A 21,801-nucleotide genomic window follows, 5' to 3' on the forward strand; every position below is an offset into this window, starting at 1 on the left:
CTGTATATTCACGGTACCTCTTGACCTGTGTGCCAAATTTCATGCGTTTTCACCGATGGGAAGCACCTCTTTTGTCATCACAATTCATCACATTTTAGTCCACACAAAATCCCAAATACTTCACTTCCTGTTGGGCGTGGCTAATGCATTGTAAATACGAAAGTTGTTCATCTTGGGGAGATACACACACCTACCAAATTTGGTGTGTCTAGCTGAAAGTATGTGCCAACCACTGGATCAATCACCTAAGGGGGCGCTACTGAGTCCCTGGGCCACGCCCGGGGCCAAGCCTTTATGCCTGTATAGCCATTGTGATACCAGATGTGTGTGCCAAATTCCAAGACTTTTCATCCATGCTAACCACCTCAAACATAGCAAAAAGGTGAACAAATAATAATAATAATAAATATAGCCGCAAGCGGCAATGGCGGGCCCGAGCACCTGCGGGCGCAAGACATGTCGGAATCATGAAATATATATTTAACGTGGGCTATTTGCTTTTTGTATTTTATTTTCTGCCACATTTACTCGCTTGGCCATTTCAGCAGGCCCATTGGGTGTCATCATTCATTTTGAGAAATTTCAGACCATTCATTTTAAGCAAAGAACATTTCTGATACACTTTTGGTTGGCCAGATGGTGGCGCTATGTTAGGCATTGAAATTACACATGTGAATATCATCACAATAATGATATCCAAAATGTTTGTACACTTTCAGATAAATCACTTAAGGCATTGTCCATTTCTGGCACATTTCCTGCTTGACCAGGTGGTGGCGCTATGCCAGACAGGCCCATTGGGTGTCTGAATATCATCATAATCATAATATCTATTAACCTGAGAAGTTTCAGACCATTTATTCAAAGCATAGAGCATTGCTGGCACATTTCCTGCTTGGCCAGATGGTGGCGCTATGCTAGGCCTGTGAATTATGCATGTGAATATCATCACAATAATGATATCCAATATTTTATGAAGTTTCAGATCAATCACTTAAGGCATTGTCCATTTCTGGCACATTTCCTGCTTGGCCAGGTGGTGGCGCTATGCCAGGCAGGCCCATTGGGTGGCTGGATTCAGACCATTCATTCAATGCACTGTGATTTATGACACAGTTCCTCTTTATGTGGTGAGATATTAAAATCATATCAAATATATAACATTTCAAAAATCCCTTCACAATTTAACATCAGCGACATCTTGGCATAATGTTTGCCAAATTTCACATGAATCTGACAAACCGTCTAGGAGGAGTATGTTCAAATTGATCATGTGAAATCAGCATAATTGCCATTCTTTCTGTTGCCAGTTGGTGGCGCTATGCCAAACATGCATTATGGGCATGTGAATATTATCATTAACATGGTATTCAATGACCTCTGAAATTTTAAACATTTCAAGCCATGCACGATGAATTATGACACATTTACTGTTTGTGTGGAAGGGTATTAAAATTCATAGATTCGCCATTTCGTCAACTTACAACATATCAAAAAAAGCTTCACAATTTAGAATCAGAAGCATATTGGCATCATGTATACCAACTTTGACATGAATCGGATGAACCGTCTAGGAGAAGTACGAAATTTGGTGTGTCTAGCTGAAAGTATATGCCAACCACTGGATCAATCACCTAAGGGGGCGCTACTGAGTCCCTGGGCCACGCCCGGGGCCAAGCCTTTATGCCTGTGTAGCCATTGTGATACCAGATGTGTGTGCCAAATTCCAAGACTTTTCATCCATGCTAATCACCTGAAAATATGCAAAAAGGTGAACAAATAATAATAATAATAATAATCCTTTCAAAAACAATAGGGCTTCGCACCTCTCGGTGCGCGAGGCCGGCACCATCGGTGCTCGGGCCCTAATAATGGAGTCAGATTAAAAACGTGTTTTTTTCTCGTAATAACATTACCAATTAACTCTTCACCCTATTTGTCCATTGTTCATACACATGAAAAGGTGAGCGGCCAACGCAACTCCTCCTTTGTGAGGAGCGTGCTTTGTGTGTTGATTTGACCTCCTTTCATGACCATCTGAAACAGGTCACAGTGAAGATGAACAGGGAGACAGATGCGTTGAGGGCAGCGGTCAGTAGTTTCAATGACACACACTCTCTGCTGGAGTACATGGACAATAGTGACACACACACTCTCTGCTGGAGTACATGGACAATAGTGACACACACACTTTGCTGGAGGGACATGTACAATAGTGACACACACACTCTCTGCTGGAAAGACATGTACAATAGTGACACACACACACTCTCTGCTGGAGGGACATGTACAATAGTGACACACACACTCTCTGCTGGAGGGACATGTACAATAGTGACACACACACTCTCTGCTGGAGTACATGGACAATAGTGACACACACACTCTCTGCTGGAGTACATGTACAATAGTGACACACACACTCTCTGCTGAAAGACATGTACAATAGTGACACACACACACTCTCTGCTGGAGGGACATGTACAATAGTGACACACACTCTCTGCTGAGGGACATGTACAATAGTGACACACACACTCTGCTGAGGGACATGTACAATAGTGACACACACTCTCTGCTGGAGGGACATGTACAATAGTGACACACACACTCTCTGCTGAAAGACATGTACAATAGTGACACACACTCTCTGCTGGAGGGACATGTACAATAGTGACACACACACACACTCTCTGCTGGAGGGACATGTACAATAGTGACACACTGTGCTGAAAGCTGAAAGACATGTACAATGAAAGACATGTACAATAGTGACACACACTCTCTGCTGGAGGGACATGTACAATAGTGACACACACACTCTCTGCTGGAGGGACATGTACAATAGTGACACACACACTCTCTGCTGAAAGACATGTACAATAATGAACGATAAAGCAGAAGATGAGAGAATTGTATGGGTAGATTATTCTTTTGTTCAAACTGAAATCATAACATATTTCAGACATGCAGTGATGAAAGCTTGTTTATTTTCCCTTGACAGTGTCAGCACCTCTGTCTGCATATAACGTACAGTATGTATTGTGCCTGTATATATGCAAGGCAAGGTTTCTTTTGATATTCATATTTTCCTTTTTTTACATTTTGTTTTAGTGAAAAATGGATCCCACGTTAGATAGGATTATAGTCTGTTCATTTCTTGCTGTAATATTGGATAACTGGAATTGATGTTTCAGCATATATTTTAAGATACATGTGCAATGTATTGCTGGTGTTTTATTATGACCGCCGCGCGGCAAAGCCAGATTTAAATAAAGTCAGATTTATTTATTTATTTATTTATTTTTTCTTTTCTTTTTCACATGGCCAAATTTCCGTCAAGGATTCCCGGGACACTGAAAGACCGGGGTCCACGAAACTTGGTGGGCATGTAACCCCACATGGATAGCATGGAACCATTGTTTTTCGTTTTGATCTGTAGTCCCCCCACTGGACTGGACCCCCCGAAAGGGTATGCGTATGTTTGCCTCCAGGGGTCATGTTAACCCATTCCATATGCACACATGTGCATAAACAGATACACACACACACACATACATTCACAGTCTGTATGCCTGTCCACCATCTTGCCTGTTCATAATTCTGAGAAATTCTTGAATTGTGTGCATGTGTGCGTGTACATGTTTATGTTTATGTGTGTGGGTGTGTGTGTGTGTGTGCGTGCTTGTGTGTGTGCCTGCGTATGTGCCTGTGTGTGTGCATGTGCATGCATGCGTACATATGCCTACTGTGTGAGTATGTGTCATACGTATGATTACTGTGAATGTATGTGTGTGCGCGTCATTTTTACTTTTTTGTGTTTAACTAGGTGGCGCTATACATGAAATGAGTGGTTATGGAATGGGTTGACATGGCCCCTTGAGATCAACATACAGAAAAAAGGTGGTCCTCCTAAACCCTACGGTTCTCGAGATATTCACAGAAAACTGTGTCTGCCCTACCCTCCTTTCGGGGGGTCCAGTCCAGCGGGGGGGCTACAGATCAAAACGAAAAACGATAGTTCCATGCTATCCATGTGGGGCTACATGCCCACCAAGTTTTGTGTACCCCGGTCTTTCAGTGTCACAGGAATCCTTGACGGAAAATTGGCCATACGAAAAAGAAAAAGAAAAAAATCTGACTAAACCTATATGACTGCCGCTTCGCTGCGCGGCGGTCATAATAAATCCAGTTGGATTAAGCTGTGCATGTTACAACTAAACATGGTGAGGCAGCTTTTGGTTGCTACTGTATACGGTTCAGCTCTAGAGCCAACTTTCAGATGACAACAAAAAGGCCCTAAAAGGCCCACATTTTAAATCTAGACTTAGAGGCTTTCTGTTAACTGATCAATTGCACTTCCTGTTACCACTGAGTTCCACATTTTGAATCTGGCTTTTAATTATTCTACCTCAAATCTTTTATGTTTTTTTCTGAAATTATTCTATTGTATGTACTTTACAGTTTAAACTATTTTAAACTATTGCCATTTTAGCAATTTATTTTCCATTACTTTTGCTTTTGTTTATGTAAATCACATTGAAATTCCCCTGTGTATGAAATGCATATGACAAAAATGTACATTACGTATATACAGACAATATACTAAGAGGTGAAGATGAGAATGGTGTCAGTGAACTGCTGTCAAAACCTTAAAGGAACATGCAAATACTTTGGTAAATTAGGTTACTTGCTACCAAAAGTGTTATATAAGAGGATACATACCGTTCTCTGCAGAGTGTCTTCTCTTGCATGTGTGTGCAATAACCCAGTCTGACACTGTTAGTCAAGTTTAGCAGAATTTCTTGGTGGTGGGTTCCAGTTAGCCTATTGCTCCCTTTTAGGGAGTCATTATCCATCAGGCTTGATGTCCCATATAATAATGCCACATTGTCCATCAGGCTTGATGTCCCATATAATAATGCCACACTGTCCATCAGGCTTGATGTCCCATATAATAATGCCACATTATCCATCAGGCTTGATGTCCCATATAATAATGCCACATTATCCATCAGGCTTGATGTCCCATATAATAATGCCACATTATCCATCAGGCTTGATGTCCCATATAATAATGCCACTATACTTTGAATCACTCTGTCTCTTTAGTCTTAATTTGTTTCTGTTATTAAAAATATATTTTTGTCCTCTATGTAAACAAATATTATTGATCACAATAATGATACTAATTGGGCAAATATGTTTACGCTTGTGTGCTTACTTTTTTAAATGTGAAAATGGTGATTTCAAGGGGTTAAATACTTGTGCGACTCCACTGTGTGTGACTGTTATCATGACGTTGATCATCTAAGTAAGTACCGGTGGCGATCAGAAGGGGGCGCCCTGGAGTAATGTTGCTGTGAGAGCACGTGAGAGAGCAGTGGCAAGATGCCAAGAGGAAATGGCCAACCGAGTAAAGGAACAGAACACACAGTTACTCGGCAAATAAAGATCAGGTGGCCCTATTGCATTAATCTTGAGAGCTGCTCAGTCATTTCAACAGAAAAGCATGAAATCTATGGAATATTCAGAGACAACTTTTTATGCAGTGAGAGTGTCATAGTGCAAGACTGCCCTCGTCTGACAATGCACATGTAGAGGAGTTTTGGACATGGAGTTTTGACATGCCTGTTGATGCATAAGAGCAGAACTCAGTGTGTATTAGTCTGAATAAGGGTTAGTCTCTACAGCAGAACTCAGTTGGTATTAGCCTGAATAAGGGTTAGTCAGCAGAACTCAGTGTGTATTAGTCTGAATAAGGGTTAGTCCCACAGCAGAACTCAGTATTAGTCTGAATAAGGGTTAGTCCCTACAGCAGAACTCAGTATTAGTCTGAATAAGGGTTAGTCCCTACAGCAGAACTCAGTGTGTATTAGTCTGAATAAGGGTTAGTCCCACAGCAGAACTCAGTATTAGTCTGAATAAGGGTTAGTCCCTACAGCAGAACTCAGTATTAGTCTGAATAAGGGTTAGTCCCTACAGCAGAACTCAGTGGGTATTAGTCTGAATAATCTGAATATGCATTGGGGCCCAGTGGAATTGAACGACTTTGTTTAGATCCACCCCATAGGAGGCTGACTAGATGAGGAAGTCCAGTAGAGGAGCGTTCATAGTGAGATTATCTCCTGTTGGAGTGTTCATAGTGAGATTATCTCCTGTTGGAGTGTTCATAGTGAGATTATCTCCACTTGGAGTAGAGAGGTGTTCAGAGAATAGTGTTTGGCAGCAGGCACCATACGGTTGTGTTTGCAGCAGTGAGGAGTCCGTGCAGGGATGTGACAACACTTTTACATACAGTCTATGGACAACACTATAGGTATGTACTGTAAGGAAAAACAGTAAAGTAAACTGAAATGTTTATTTAACAGATTTAAAAGAGGCTTTTACCAGAATTATGTGATGTAGGAAATACAGCCTTAGCATATAGCAGTTAAAACACCCATGAATTATTTTGCTTTCATTTTACATGTTCTGCTTTTGATCTGTGAACTGTTGCTGTTGCTTAGAAATGGAGCAAGGCCTTGTCTGAATCACATAAATTAACCATAATGTTTGATGCATTTCTTTTATGGCATACATATGATTTGTTTGTTGTAGTATTGGTTAATCTGTGTGTGTGTGTGTGTGTGTGTGTGTGTGTGTGTGTGTGTGTGTGTGTGTGTGTGTGTGTGTGTTTGTATGTATGTGTGGATAAGTGTATTGAGGTTTGTATTGGAATGCATTTATGTGTGTCTAAAGGCAGGGAAAGGGTTAAATACAGTAATGCTGCTTTGTGTTTCCCTCAGAGATGGAATTGGCCACAGTTGATAATAAGGAGTTTTCCACTGGTGATGACATCACACTGCCCTGTCACCTCTCTCCTGAAACCAGTGCTGTTTCCATGGAGATCAGGTGGTTTAGGGGGACAGACTGTATCTACCTGTATAAGAATGGCCAAGTTACAGTGAGTGAGGACTATGAGGGCAGAGTGAGTCTGAACACTCAGAGACTGCAGAGAGGAGACGTGTCTCTCAGACTGAGGGAGAGCAGAGAGTCCGATACTGGACGATATCAGTGTCAGGTCATCAGTGGTGAACACGTGGTGGGGACACGAATAGGACTGCGCTATGATGGTGAGTGTTTTTCATTTATCTCTGAGCTATGAGATTAGTGCTGTCATCCATGTGAATGAGATGGCCTCTTTCAATGCTGCCCCCCTTCATACACTGTTCATTAAAATTGTTTTTGCAGAATTATATGTGTACATTTGATGCAACAATAAAGCTCATTGAAATGTTGCCTGTTTAATGATTTCTCTCGGCTTTCTCTTTTTGTCTCTTTAAGGAGGAAGAGGGGTAATCTACAGAAGTAAGTAAAGACATAACATTACGGTTATGGTTATGGATGTGGTTCTCTTTTCCAAAGTGGCACACAAAATACTAATAAACATTATCATCACTAATTAACTGTTCAGAATAGTCAGACAACATAAACAATACTAATAATAATATAGGATTGAAACAAACTAAATAATTTTGACAGAATATCAGCAGTGGCAAATTGCCACTATAGCCATTAAGACATACAATATGTAACTTTGAAAGGAAATGTGATATCATTACTACTTATCCCTGTCCCTCTGTCAGTTTCCTTACAGTTTCCTTACTTTTGCCCACTTAAATTTGAGGTGTTAAATAGCATACTCTCAAAGAGGTCTTCATTAACAAATCAAAGGCCTTTTTATGTTCCTACAAGTGCAGGGACTCTAATACAGGACATTTGGGCACTATATTCCATTTTATTGACTTCGTTTTTTTTTTTTATGAAAAAGGCATGTGATAGAAAACTCAGTTTAAAACATTGTACTACTTTGAAATGTATCTGGCCTTCGTAGTAGCTATTATAGTTAAGACAAGGGAAGTGTATTAATATAGCACATTTTATACACAGGAGTATTTCAATGTGCTTTCTATTAGCAAAAACAATAGAATGCTAGACAATAACAGCATAAAAGGGCAATCGTTAAAAAAAGTAGCATGTTTATACCTAAAATTATTAGCAGACCCTTTTGTCCAAAAGAACATACTTTATTTTTTAACCAAACAAAGCACACCAGAGATAGCTCACCTCTCCCTTCAGTATTCCCAGAGAATCTCCACACAGACTGCCCCCAATTTGATTCTTTCCAGTTTTCGGAGCCTGGGCTGCCTACAGAAACCAGTTTGTTTACAGAGTACTCACGGAATGGGCAGCTAGCAGATCATGAGGCTATGATTGTGTAATGTGAAAAAGAAAATGTTATGGGTTTGAAATCTTGTACAATTGGAGACTGCACCTTTAACAGGAGTTGCATTTGATCTGCAATCATCTGAGAACAGTTTAGTCGTAACTCTAGAAGGGCCTTTTTGATGCCATCCAATAACTGGTTCCAGGATTGAACTACAATGTACAGTATAGCAGCTGTATATACTTCAATGTATTGCATTGCATGTGGTCGCAAAAGCTCATCATTCTTCAATGCAACAGGTATAACTTACAGTAAAAATTAACATATTTCAGGTAATAATTTGAAAAACATTTCATGCATTCTGAGATGTGGCTTTTGGCTTGTAATGCATGCAACCATAACGAAAGAAGAACAAGAAGAAGAGCAAAGAAGAAATGAAAATGACAAAAGTTCCATTAGAAAAGACGACACAATCGAGCAAAGCAGGAGCCCGAGATGAGGACAAGATGAGGACAAGCTGTCAGAGTAGCTATGTACATTTTGCAACCTGTTATTGTTAGGCTAGTGATGTGCAATAAAATTAGAGATATAAACAATGACAAACCAAGTTCAAAATTACACTGAGCTTTCTTATGTAGGAAGTTTCTCTTCCCATAAGAAAAAAAGACTTGAATAAGCAAAACCACATAGGTCTAGACAGGTTCTCTTACACAAGTCAATCACAAGGTATATGTGGTCAAAACATGGAAGTCAAAACATGGAAGTGAACAAATATTTTTAACATAATCAAAACAGTGGCATATTTTATGACAGATCATCTACAAAGTAAATGTGTTTAGATTAGATTAGATTAGATTCAACTTTATTGTCATACTGTATATGAAGACAACAAAATGCAGTTTGTGTCTTTGTGTCTGTGATTTAGAGTAATATAAGTTATATATGTGCAGTGTATTAGCAGTTACCTTATAAGAGCATGCAGAATAATAATAATATGGCTATGTAATATGAATAATTTATGCACAACATGTACACATATGTGCAATGAATAATATGCAGTGTATTACAGAATATATGAGAAAAACATAAAAAATACATAAAAATAATAAATATGGACAGTATGTACAGCTACAGTATGGTCATTCCACATTAGGGTCATTCCACGTCAATTCAACCAGGGCCCACGCACTTAGGTCTCAAAAAATTCTGAAAAAATTACCAGGTGTACCTATGTTACCCTGGAGACACACTGTAAAATTACTTTTATGTAATATCAATATTTTCCAAGATACAGCCAGTTTTACGGGGGGAGGGGTGTGTCAATTTTGTTCGGCCTCTTTTTTTGTCAAATTTCACAAGCTCATAGCGCAAGAACTAAACCATGTAGGAGGCTCAAATTTTGCATGCTGGTACATAAATAGCAATAGTATGTAGCAAAATCATCACATTTGGTCTGGATGATCCTGTGTGTTCATAGCTGTCCCTCAAAGTTGATCAAAATTGTATTGGTGTTTTTGGCTGGGCTCTGTTTAGGCCTTCAGAAGACATATTTGTACAACATAGGCTCTTGATTTATTTTCCTTACTGAGATAAGTAGAAACACTCTCACAAAAAGCAATGAACAGAAAATAAATTCCTTCAGGGTCTGAACAGCAGACCTCACTAGTTTGAAAAATCATTTTGGTTCTCATTTTCACACCTTGTGGGAATATACAAATATTTTTTTTTATATTAGTTTCTTTATTCTCCATGATCCCTTCTTTTTAAAGACACCAATTTGACTTGTCTTATGCAAATCTTTCTTTTTTATTTTCCACCCTGAACATGGGCAAAATGCACCAATGAGATCAATATGTTTTATATACTGTGGAGTCACCACAGTGCCACCTGTGGTTGTATAGAGTAACCTGTGGTAACTCTATACAAGACCTATTGATCTCAATGGTGCATTTTGCCCATTTTGGACCCGGGGAACATAGGGATGACCCCAACTAATGAATGCTTCTGAATACTGTGGAACGACATATTCAGAAATGTTTATGTCAAGACTGCATCTTGAAGCAGAGACTTTCTAATGAGGAGACACAGCACTCAAAAAATCCGCCATAGAAATGCATGGGGTTAGTTGTCTACAAACATCCCACCCCTTCCTCGCCAAAACGTTGACACGTGTATACATTGAGCCAATCATGTGCTGTGTTGTGCAGACATCGTGCCAATCATGTGTTGCGAACTCGCCGCTGGAGCACGGTTGGTGTCGCAAAGCCTTGCACGTGCGCATTTCTGCCGAATAGGATGCCCAATGAGTACCCAAAAAGCATTGCATTACGGCCGCTGAGTGGAGGGACTTGCCTAAAAGGACTTTGCTTGAAGTCTTTAATCTCAAAATTATCTTGATATTAATATTATGCTGCATTACTAAGTAGGCCTACATACCTACTCTCCACCTGGGCAGATTACTGTAGGTCCTAAATAGGTGAAACCTGAGTTACCCATGTGGGCCCTACATGGCACCTTTAAAGCTCCCATCATCACCCCATCTGGGCTAACCCAAGTAGGGCCACCATGGAACCTGAGGGCAAAATTAGCCAGACCAGCTAGGTAGCCCAGATGGGGCCCATTTGTCAGCCCACAACCAACCCACACGGGCCCCAGATGGGTGTGTTATCTGGCTGATGTGGTGCCCGAGAACCCTTAAGACACATCTGGGCTCTATTTTAATGATCTGAAATGTGCAAAACGCAAGTAGCTTTGTGGGCCGATTTACCTATCAAAGGTTTGCGCCGGAACACGCCTCCTCTTTTCGCTGAATCGGCCCCAGGAGCGCAAGTTCATTTCTTAATTTAACGACCTGCATCTGTGGAGGGAAAATTGCGCTGTGCGTTCAATTCAAAATAGGAATGATACAAGTGCCAGTGCATAAAGTCAATTGTGCCACATGCAAGATAGAGCCCTCTTGTTTTGTTGTTGAAGATGACTAATGAAACAAAAGCAGTTTGTTGCATTTTGTTGTTACCATTGCTAAGCAACCACAGACTCAACTTTATGTTTTGTGATTTTGCTATTTTAAATAACTAACAAAATAAAGACTGCATACATTAAGTGAGTGAAGGTTATGAAAATAAAATACATTCTTGCAAGAAATGTTATCAAAACATATTTTAATACCAAAAATGTGTGTGTATGTGTGTGTGTGTGTGCCTCTCTGTCTGTGTGTCTCTGTGTGTGATTGTTGCAGTGCATTGCACCTCAACTGATTTGGTCAGGTTGAAAATGGAAGAATCTGTGAGAACTCTTGGTAAGTACAGAGGATTGTGCAGATCTATAGTAGGCTACTTTTTATACTGAAAAGCATGAAGGCAAATATGTAGGGCAATTCCACAGAAAATTGACTTTTTGTCACATTCATAACGCCAGTGAATGTGAATGATAACATTCATTTTTTTGTGCATTTTTTCTCATGTACATTCTTCAGCCAAAAATAGCAAATGCTCACATTTCATGTAATCATTCACATCATACCATACCATCACATTTTATTGGCGTTAACGATGTTACAAAAAACGTAATTTTCCATGGAATTGCCTTGTAGACCTACTTACATCCCAATTCATGCACAGCTTGAAAGCAAGGCCAGTCAATCTGTAAGTATATGCGGGTTTATTACTGACCACTAGGGGGCACAAGTTAATTGAAAGTGATGAATTGGCTTTCATAACATGTTTCAAAAACTCAAAGGTCAGAGTGCTGAAAATGGCTATACTGACACATCTTTGTTTTGAAGTCAATCAGACAGCGAAGGAAATGGGAAGACGATTGAGCAGCAAAAAAATGGAGGGCAATGAACAACCAGAGGGGAGGGACAAAAAAAGAGCGGACTCTGGGAGTAAGAAGAGGAAGAAGAGGAAGAACACAATCAAACAACAATCAAAAGAACACATGACTAAACAAGAGAGGGAGAAAGAAACTGAGGACATGGAGAGGGAACTACAGGACCTTAGAACCCAACTGCAGGAACAGGAGAGGGAGCTGGAGGACAAGAACAGGCAACTACAGGACCTTAGAACCCAACTGCAGGAACAGGAGAGGGAGCTGGAGGAGAGAAACAAACAATTGGAGGAGAGAAACAAACAGCTGGAGGAGAGAAATAAACAGCTAGAGGAGAGAGATAAACAGCTGGAGGAGTGGGAAGAAATGCTGGATGTGACATGTGAGTATGAGACCAAATGATCATATTATTCCATAATTTACAGACTTTGCATCAGGTAGGCAACATATTAAAGCATGCTGGGTAGATTCTTTGCCTAACATGTACTCCCTGCTCATGTAAACCCTAATGATCCAGCAGTACTGTTGGCCTTGGTAGATTAGCTGGATAGCTTGCAGTTTGTGCTGGGCAATATATATACTTATACAACAATTGGGGTCTATTTATTTGTGTCTGATTGGCCGATATGAGTTGGAATATCCCTGGACATTTCAACTCAGACTTTGCACAGCTAATAATAAATCTCTCCGCAATACAATGCGAAGATTCTATAACGCTTTGACACAATGTAGCAATAACCGTTAAATTCAAATTAAATTAAAGTTCAATATAGGTTTTGACCTATGTATTATATATTCAGGGTTTTGATATATGTATTCAGACTTTGATTTAAATTCTCAGATTTTGATATATATTCTCAGGTTTTGACTTATATATTCAGGGTTTTGATATATATATTCAGATTTTGATATATGTATTCAGACTTTGATATGATTTTGATATATATTCTCAGGTTTTGACCTACAGTATATATTCAGGGTTTTGATTTATATATTCAGATTTTGATATATATTCTCAGGTTTTGATATATATATATATTCAGATTTTGACATATATTCACAGGTTTTGATATATATATATATATATATATATATATATATATATATATATATATATATATATATATATATATATATATTCAGGTTTTTGATCTAAATATTCCGATTCTGAATATTAATTTCCTAAACGGCATGCCATAATATATACTTTAGTGCAAACTGGGTACCCATTTATAGTGCTTATTGTGTTAAAAACAAATTAGGGACCTGTATCATCTCTAGTTCATTATATCACACGTAGTACAGTTCAGAGTGTTAAATACTCCTCAAAATGTACTACAGAAGCTGGTTGTGACCTTATCCAGTTTATCTTTGTGTTTTGATCCAGGTCTCAGGAGAGCACGGAGCAAAGACCAATTAATAGAATGTAAGTCCAGACTTATAATGATGACTTCTTTTGGGGATTTTTTGTGAATGAAAAACTATTAAAATTAACATTCAGGTTAGTTTGAAAATATACAACAGTATGCCCATTTGCAAGTTTTTTCAATGAACATTCATTGTTTCAGTGATTGTGTTCCATACATGTAACATGTCTGTTAAAATACTTACCACGGTATTACAGTACCCAGTATAATTAATTTGAGATGACAGGGTAGCCTCCACTCCTGCTTTTTGCCCTTTCTCTGTCTTGTTCTCATATCTGGTGAATGGTGGCAGTCAGAGGAAACCACCTACTGCCCCCTGCTGGTGAGTATGTGACATCAAGTCATAAATTATACACCATATTATTAGTTTGCTTGCTGAAAGCAGCACACTATTGTTCTTCTTAAGTTTTCCTTTTATTATTATTCCCGGGACGCTAATTTTTGGCCAGCTCCTGCCCCTAGACCTTCTAATAGCCTTAACCCTTTCCATTCAAACATCACGCTGTGGCGCAGGTATATTGATGATGTTTTTTTTATATGGACAGACACAATTGATGAATTAAAAAAAAAATGGTTCATGCTAACTCTATCACAGACTATCTTTCTTTTACTCTGGAGCATGACTCACTCTAGTGACTTTTTAGACCTGACAATTTTGAAAGATGTGAACAATACACTGCAAACGACAATCTATTGTAAACCGCTGAACAGAAATACAAGCAGACAGCAACCAACATACGCATTTAATTCACAATATCCCTACGGGCCAATTTCTCAGTGAGTGAGAAGAAATTGCATGTCCCCCCAAAACTTTATGTCCAAAGCGTCTTAACTGGCGCAGCGCTTTTCGCAACTGGGATAAGCGCAAGAAAACATTGAAAGTGCGTTGAGTGTTGACCATTCTTCCCTTCTAAATAGAAAAAAAAAGTAAATCAAATCCAAGAATTTGCTTCTCCACTCGATATCCGCCAACAGTGGGGAGAATTAAACACATCGTCAAAAGACATTGTCATATTCTCTGGAGTGATCCGGCCTTGAAAGATATCAGTGCGGAGCCACCTCGATTCATGTTTTAAACGTGCCCGCAACATTCGAGACCGTTTGGTCCATTCTGACATAAAAATATTGCCCCCTACCACCTGGCTTTCTAATCCACCATTAGGGTTCTATAAATGCAGCAACTGTGCCCAGTGTTCCAATTCTACCAACTCATATATATAATGCAAGATTTCTCGCATCCCCAGACAGAATTCTATTGATTCCTTTATTAATTGCATGTTGCACACATGTTGTTTATTTATTAAAATGCCCATATGGGCTGGTATACATTGGACAGACAAAACATCAATTAAAAATGAGAATTTCAGAACACAAAACAGCAATACGCACTAAAAATACTACATACGACATTATATGCAGGCCAATCATGGATCTCCAGCTTCATTCAAATTTTGGGGGATAGAAAGAATCACCACACCCTCCAGAGACGGAGACATTCTTGAAAAACTCTTATGTAGGGAGGCGTTTTGGATATGTACTCTTAGTAACACACTGGGACCTGATGGCCTCAATGAGGAATTGAACCTTGTTTCTTCCAGATAGTTAATCACAGTAGCGCGGAGGAACAATTGCTTTCTACGGCTTTGTAAATAGGTTTTAAGAGAAAACTCCTAGCTAAAATGTTTTAGTGCGATTTAGGAGTACTACTAGCGGTAAGATAAAATGCTTTGTGAATCCGGCCCCAGGTCCATATAGATTATTTGTCAAATAAACCAGTAAAACCAGCATTAGGGGATGGAATGTATAACATTCACACCCAATTTCTGTCATAGCTTTTTAATCAGCTTTTTTTTTTATCAGAAATCAGTGAAACAGTATCCTGACAAAAAAATAAGCAGCATTTTAATGCCTCAATCAAATGATAGCAAGGGCAAGGGCGTAGGTTTGGTCTGAGCTTTGGTGGGGACACCCACTAACACTCAAAAAAAAAAAAAAAAAAAGAAAAAGCCACAATAGCCACTATAGATATATAAAATGATTAAAATTATGTGCTACTGTCCAACTACTATCCATGATTAAAGTGTGCTACTGTCCAACTTGATCTAACTATACTGTGTAGCCTACATGATCTGGTTTTAATATGCTATATTTAACATTTAATATTTATGTTCTATTTGGTCTGTTATGAAATCATGCATTGACCCATTTAAGCACAGCTCAGTTTTAAGAAACTTAAATACATGCATGCTTAGCATTTTGTGAAAAGAAATCATTAAGGCTACATTGACAAACACTTAACCGTGAGCTGCCTGTATATTCTCTGATTATAATATTTACAGATATCTAGGCAATGTAAGCAGAGCTAGTGAGCGGTAACCTGACTCTCGCCAGATGAATTTCGTTCCGCCTAGCTCCACTCACATCCATCTGGGATCGCTTCCATTGGGAGTGATTTCGGCACCAGATTTTATGGTAGAGCCAATCAGGACGCAGGGCGGGAGTTTCATAGACGTAGCGTAGAAGCGACTGTGAGACTGTTTTGCCTTCAGCCTTCTGAAACACCTCTCCAATGGAGCGATCCCAGATGGATAAGTGGAGCTAGGCGGAACGAAATTCATCTGGCAAGAGTCAGGTTAAGTGAGCGGAGCTGAGTGGTGTGAATATCCCGCTCCCCGCTCAGGTGGCTGTTCACTCAGCCGCTCCTCCGTTCAAATTCACGTCAGGCCGCTCCGCTCAATTTCGCTCCCCGCTCCACTTCAAAATCCTCCCGCTCCAGTGAAATCGCTCCACACTCGCTCCAATTTAAAAGAGGGAGAAATAATCTACAAGCCGAATTGTCACCTTAGAAAACTTAAATCCCAAAGAACTAAGAGAAACGGCAATGTCACTCATAGAACATGTATCCTAATGCAACACCGACCGTGCAACAACGAACAAGCTTGGCAATGTACACATAAGCCTCAAACTAAAGGGATCAGTGGGATTAATTGCCTAAATAATACAGGTTTAGCATCCAAGTTTTACTTCAGCCTTACTTAAAGCACAGGCCATTCAAATTCTTCACATTTTTCTTTGCTCTCCGCAGCACACTCATGTTTAAGATGTGTCTTCTTAAATTCCAAAATAAATCTCACTGGAACAGTGTCATGGCATAGGCTAGTTGTTCTTGCTCTACATTGTACATAGTACACTTGTAAGCCCTATGACTTTCAGTTTCCTTTCTAAAATATTTAGCGACTTCATCCCCAACCAACTCACTGTAACGTCGGCAAACTTGACTATGTGCTACGGACTCTGGGACAATGCATTCTGGGATACGGGGAAGAACTCTGGGGGTTGTTTGTGTGTGTTAATGCCTTTATTTACTGTTTTAATGTCCGTGTTTTAGTGTAGCGTGTTACCCTTTTAGGTCTTCCTCATGTGTGATCCTTTTTGTGTTGGTGGCTGCGTCCACCCCTGTATTTGTAGTGTGTGTGTGCGTTTGACCTGCCTAGAGTGTGCGCTTTTCGTGGCCTGCGGCCCTGCTACTGTTTCTGAATACTTGGCACTGACCGCGGCCTCTGCACCTATATGCAGCAACGAATCCGTTACATCACTATGGCAAGTGCCTTCATTTTGAAATGTAACGGTCTTAGTTTCATTATGAAGACGTGAGTTCTGGGTGAATTTGGGCCTCAGACTCGTGGTGTGAGCAGCGCCGGAGCGAAATTGGAGCGGAACAGAGCTCTGAATTAAAAAGCGCTCCGCACTCCAACAAAATTCCATCCGCTCCACTCCTCGCTCGCGCTCCGCTCACTAGCTCTGGATGTAAGCACAGCTCAGTTTTAAGAAATGCCGAAAGACCATGTTGAATTTTGCTACAATTTATTTCAAAACCGGATTACTCTGGAACAGCTAATTATACACGGGAATGCATTACACCTTTGTGTTCGGTAAGGTCTGCTGTTTATTCTGATATATGGTTTGTCATTTGTTTGCGTGAAAGAGTGTAGGCCTCGATATTCAGAAAGCGAATGGATGTGGAGATGGGCGCAGAGAATAATTATTAAATCTCTTGAAGTTATTTTTCTCGCGAACTGTTTATCACAGCAAATAGTGGCTAACTAGCACCGTTTAAAAGCTGAGAAAAGGCTCTTTCATTTGACACGTGTGATGAGTAGCCTACTTCTCGAGGAGTTCAACAGAGAGGAATGGGTGAATTTGGACGCACTTCATATGCCTTGTAGTGAAGTGAAGCTGAAGCGCTGCGCCATGCTGCACAGGAGACTGCAGCTCACTGGTAGTTATTATAGGTAACTTCAAATCAGCGCGATTTACCCTTATAGGCTACTGCACATTACAAGATCTGTACGACATGATCTGCAGCACTGAAGTGAGAAATGATTTAACTCTTTGTGCAGCGCATGTGAGCGCTTTTTCCCCCCATTTCAACCTGAATATTGGTGGGGACAGTCGTAATTTGACATTGGTGTGGACACGTCCTCACGCAAATCTATGCCCCTGAATGATAGGCTAACTAACATTAACATCAAACTACTGTCATATTTCATATTTGTAAACCACAGTGAAACGTTAACTGCTGCCATTGGTCAATTCCTCTTTAGATTATCTGAGGCGCAAGCTGCGCAACATTATTTATTTTTGCAGCCAATCACTGCTTTCATTTTATTTTATTGATTGTATCTTAGCAATGGAAGCTAGATTTGAAAGCAGTTTGCAGGCAGGCCGCAGGTAAAATCCAACAGGCTGCATTCGCCCCGCAGGCCACTAGGTGAATAGCCCTCTCCCAGAGCTTTTGAGATATTGCCACTGTGCCAACACTGAAAGGCACTGTCAGAATCTTTGGATCAAGCCAAGTTCAATGCTGTATATTCCGCTGTCTGCTCACGTTAGTGAACCGCTCCTGAGCAAGCACACTTTGCAGTTCCTTGGAAACTATTCTAGTTCACATCAGCTATTCATCCTACAGTGACTCACTCTGTGCTGTGTATTTACTGCAGTAACTGGATGGCGCTCCGAACCAGTCTCTCTTTGTGCTGGGATCCATGATCAAGATCATATCTGGAAAAGGTGGAGCATGGCTGAACCTCTAATCTGTACGTATTTTTTTGTTGAAATTTTTAAACTTACTTAGATTAGTGGTACTGCTGGCATCAGACATCATTCCAAAAATAATTCAGTGGAAATGCATGGATTCCAGTTTCTTCCAGTAGCAGCAACTGGAATCCATGCATTTCCACTGAATTATTTTTGGAATCTGATCCCTTATCATACCTGTTCATTCTTACTCGTTTGCCGACTTATCGTGACTAAATTCAAGATGGCTGCAAACGCTAAACTTTGTGAAGATACTGTCTGTATAAATCATCTTGTAAGTAAACTACCAGTGCTTTTTCTAAGTTCTCAATGTCTCGTTTTAAATGTCAGGGCCCTCGGAAGTCTACCAATGAAGTGTGGGGATACATTGAGCCTCGTAAATGGGTGTAAAACAGTGATTTATTTGCATGGCTAGCCCGATGCCGAAGCACCACTATTGAAAAAGCTGTTGGTAGCATCGGCTAACTAGCGCCAGATTTTGGAGTGCAGGGGACAAGCCGAGATGGGCTATGAGACATACGTTCACACTCGGTATCATGTTTCAATACACTTTAGGTCAATATCACACCGGAATTCTCCTTTAACGTTACCCAGAAAACTGAACAGTTTTTTTTCCCCGCGCATGCCTTTACTAACATGCAAGTTCACCATCCTTCCTCCCCCTTCTCGTTCGTGAACCTCTGGAGTCGTGAGTTAAGACTTTTTTTTTTAACTGTTCCTGTGGTGTTGAGCAACTACGACTCCTGTTAATCCTACAATTTTACATTATAATTTATTTAAAGTGAATAAATTGTAATGAAAAATAAATATAAATTAAATAGCTAAAGTAAATCATTGAATGTTCAAAGTATTATGAATCTTTATTTAGAAAAAAATACACATTGGTTGGCCTATTCATGAGCATAGCCTACATCAGCAATCACACATGTTTAGGGGAATAGGGCATTATTAATATAGGCCTACCATGTAAGGTGGTATGTGCTATAAATGGGTAAACCACTAGTGAGTTTGCCTGTGAGGTGGGGGCACCGCCGCGCCAGGCAGTGTCCCACATTGTCCTCCAGAAACATACCCCTTGTCCCCCCTTGGGCATATTAGCAGGTCACCCTACTCATCCCCCACACGCCATCTCAAACACACTGACCTCTTGGTGCTCTCAGCTGTCTAATTATAGGCTAAAAAGGCAAAAAAATATCAGTTTATGTGTGTGTGTGTGTGTGTGTTTGTGGTTTGTTTTCATATGAATTAGGTAATCATAGAACAAATAACTCAAAATAACTAACAATTATCTGAAAATATGACTTATTAAGATTTGTCTGTGGTTTCAGTTAGACGAGAAAGTCCAGTCCCTCCAGTGTCTCCTGCTGTGTCTGAGCTGAGGCTGGTGCTGCTGGGGGGGAGCACCGCTGGGAAGAGGGCAGCAGGAAACACCATCCTGGGCACACACACACTCACACACACATCCACAGAGACCCAGCACAGTGAGAGCAGACAGGGGGAGGTGGCTGGGAGACGGGTGACCATGGTGGACACTCCAGACTGGTTCTGCAGTGGACTCTCTGAGAAGGACATGAGGCAGGACGTGGGGCTTTGTGTCCGTCTGTCTGCCCCAGGACCTCACGCCTTCCTCCTGCTGATTCCAGTGGAGCCGTCTGAAGGGGAGGAGAGGAGGATGCTGGAGAAAATGGAGGATATTTTTGGGGAGGGCTGTTGGGGACACACACTGATCCTCTTCACCCATGCTGAGGGGCTGAAAGAGAGGAGTGTGGAGGAGTTGCTCCAGACAGGGAGCCAGGAGCTCCAGCAGCTGGTAGAGAAATGTGGCAACAGGTGTCACCTTCTCAACGTTAAGGACAGGCCTGATGACACTAAGATCACACAGCTGCTAGAGAAGATAGAAGAGATGGTGTCAAGAAACAGAGAGCAATTCTATAGCAGTGAGACCTACCAAGAGGCAGAGAGACAACTCAGAGAGTTAAGGATGCAGAGCAAACAAGAGGTGGAGGAGAGGAAACTGAGGGAGGAAAGAAAGAAGAGAGAGGAACTTGACAAACGCATACAGGAGTCTCTGAGGAAGATGGAGGGAGAGATTCAGCAGCATGAAGTAGAAATTAAAACGATTAATCTAAGGGCAACAGAACTGGAGAGAAAAATGATAGAGGAGAGGGATGAGGAGAAGAAAGGAGAGGTGGAGAGGAAATTAAAGCATGAGATTTCCCTGAGAGAGGAGATGGAGAGAAAACTAAATAGTTTGGCAGAAAAGAGGAGAGAGATGGAAGAGAGACACAGAGAGGAAATGGAGGAGATGAGAGAGAGCTATGAGAGAGAGGCCAGGGCTGAAGCAGAGAGAAACCTCATGAAGATCATCCTAACTGCCTGGCAAAGACATAATAGCATCACTCAGCTGAAGATGGAAGCAGAGTTCAACAGACAAAACGAGCAGAAGAATGATGTGATTGTGCTTTGGGAGCTCAGAGAGAGGGTTGCAATGTTGGAGAAACTGTCACATGCAAAAGATGAGCAGAAAGGAATGAATGAGGTTGACATACTTTTGCAAGAGCAAAAGAGAGAGATAGAGAGAATGAAACAGATGTTGGAGGAGAAGGACAGAGAAATTGAGAGAATGACTCTCAAACCTAGAAGAGAGGGAAGTCTGACAGAGAAGGAGCGACTGAAACAGATTACTGTAAAGCTGAACAGAGAGATGGAGAAGCTGAGGCAGGATGTCAGCAATCTGAGCCACACCCAGTCTCTGCTGAGAGAAGAGTGTGAGAGGGACTGAGGATGAGGAGGTGAGTACAGGATGAAGATGTTAATCCTCAGAGTCAGAGCATCAACATGACAATGGACTTACTGAGAAGAAATCAAGCCACAAGTCATAAATTCATATCACCTGGTGATATACTGCATGTCTATAAAAAATGAGATATGAGTGAATTTGGAAGCACTTTGTTCTCTTGCCATTTTTGACTGTTGACTGTTGGTTGTCAATTGCTAAAGTTCACTGCTCTGCAACCCGGAGGTCAACAACGATCAGTCAATAGTGCGCCAGATCTCACAGATCAACGATCAGTCAATAGTGCGCCAGATCTCACAGATCAATGATCAGTCAATAGTGTGCCAGATCTGTGAGAAGTCGCAGCCCGTTACTGTGCCACATCGCTTTTCCCACTGCTTTTGCCATCTGCCTGATACGCTTACTGCTGGACCATAGAGAGCCAGTTGAATGAAAATTGTGTC

The 21,801-nt window shown here is 40.6% G+C and overlaps 1 protein-coding gene across 1 annotated transcript; it reads left to right on the forward strand.

The window, feature by feature from the left end:
* Nucleotides 1–6,242: 6,242 nt before the first annotated feature.
* On the forward strand, nt 6,243–21,343 carry LOC125292256 (trichohyalin-like). The gene is made up of 9 exons (XM_048239470.1): nt 6,243–6,319; nt 6,789–7,115; nt 7,327–7,350; nt 11,448–11,507; nt 11,994–12,419; nt 13,425–13,463; nt 13,757–13,786; nt 18,465–18,560; nt 19,890–21,343. Exons 1-9 carry the CDS (start codon nt 6,304–6,306, stop codon nt 21,341–21,343), a joined length of 2,472 nt encoding a protein of 823 aa, XP_048095427.1. The 5' UTR covers nt 6,243–6,303.
* Nucleotides 21,344–21,801: the final 458 nt, after the last annotated feature.

The sequence above is a fragment of the Alosa alosa genome, chromosome 3 (assembly GCF_017589495.1).
Source record: "Alosa alosa isolate M-15738 ecotype Scorff River chromosome 3, AALO_Geno_1.1, whole genome shotgun sequence".
In the NCBI taxonomy this organism is placed as follows: domain Eukaryota; kingdom Metazoa; phylum Chordata; class Actinopteri; order Clupeiformes; family Clupeidae; genus Alosa; species Alosa alosa.

Coding starts and splice junctions, on each gene's coding strand:
- LOC125292256 (XM_048239470.1), top strand. Junction 12,420..13,424: donor AGAAATGCTGGATGTGACAT/GTGAGTATGAGA, acceptor GTTTTGATCCAG/GTCTCAGGAGAGCACGGAGC. Junction 18,561..19,889: donor CATGGCTGAACCTCTAATCT/GTACGTATTTTT, acceptor CTGTGGTTTCAG/TTAGACGAGAAAGTCCAGTC.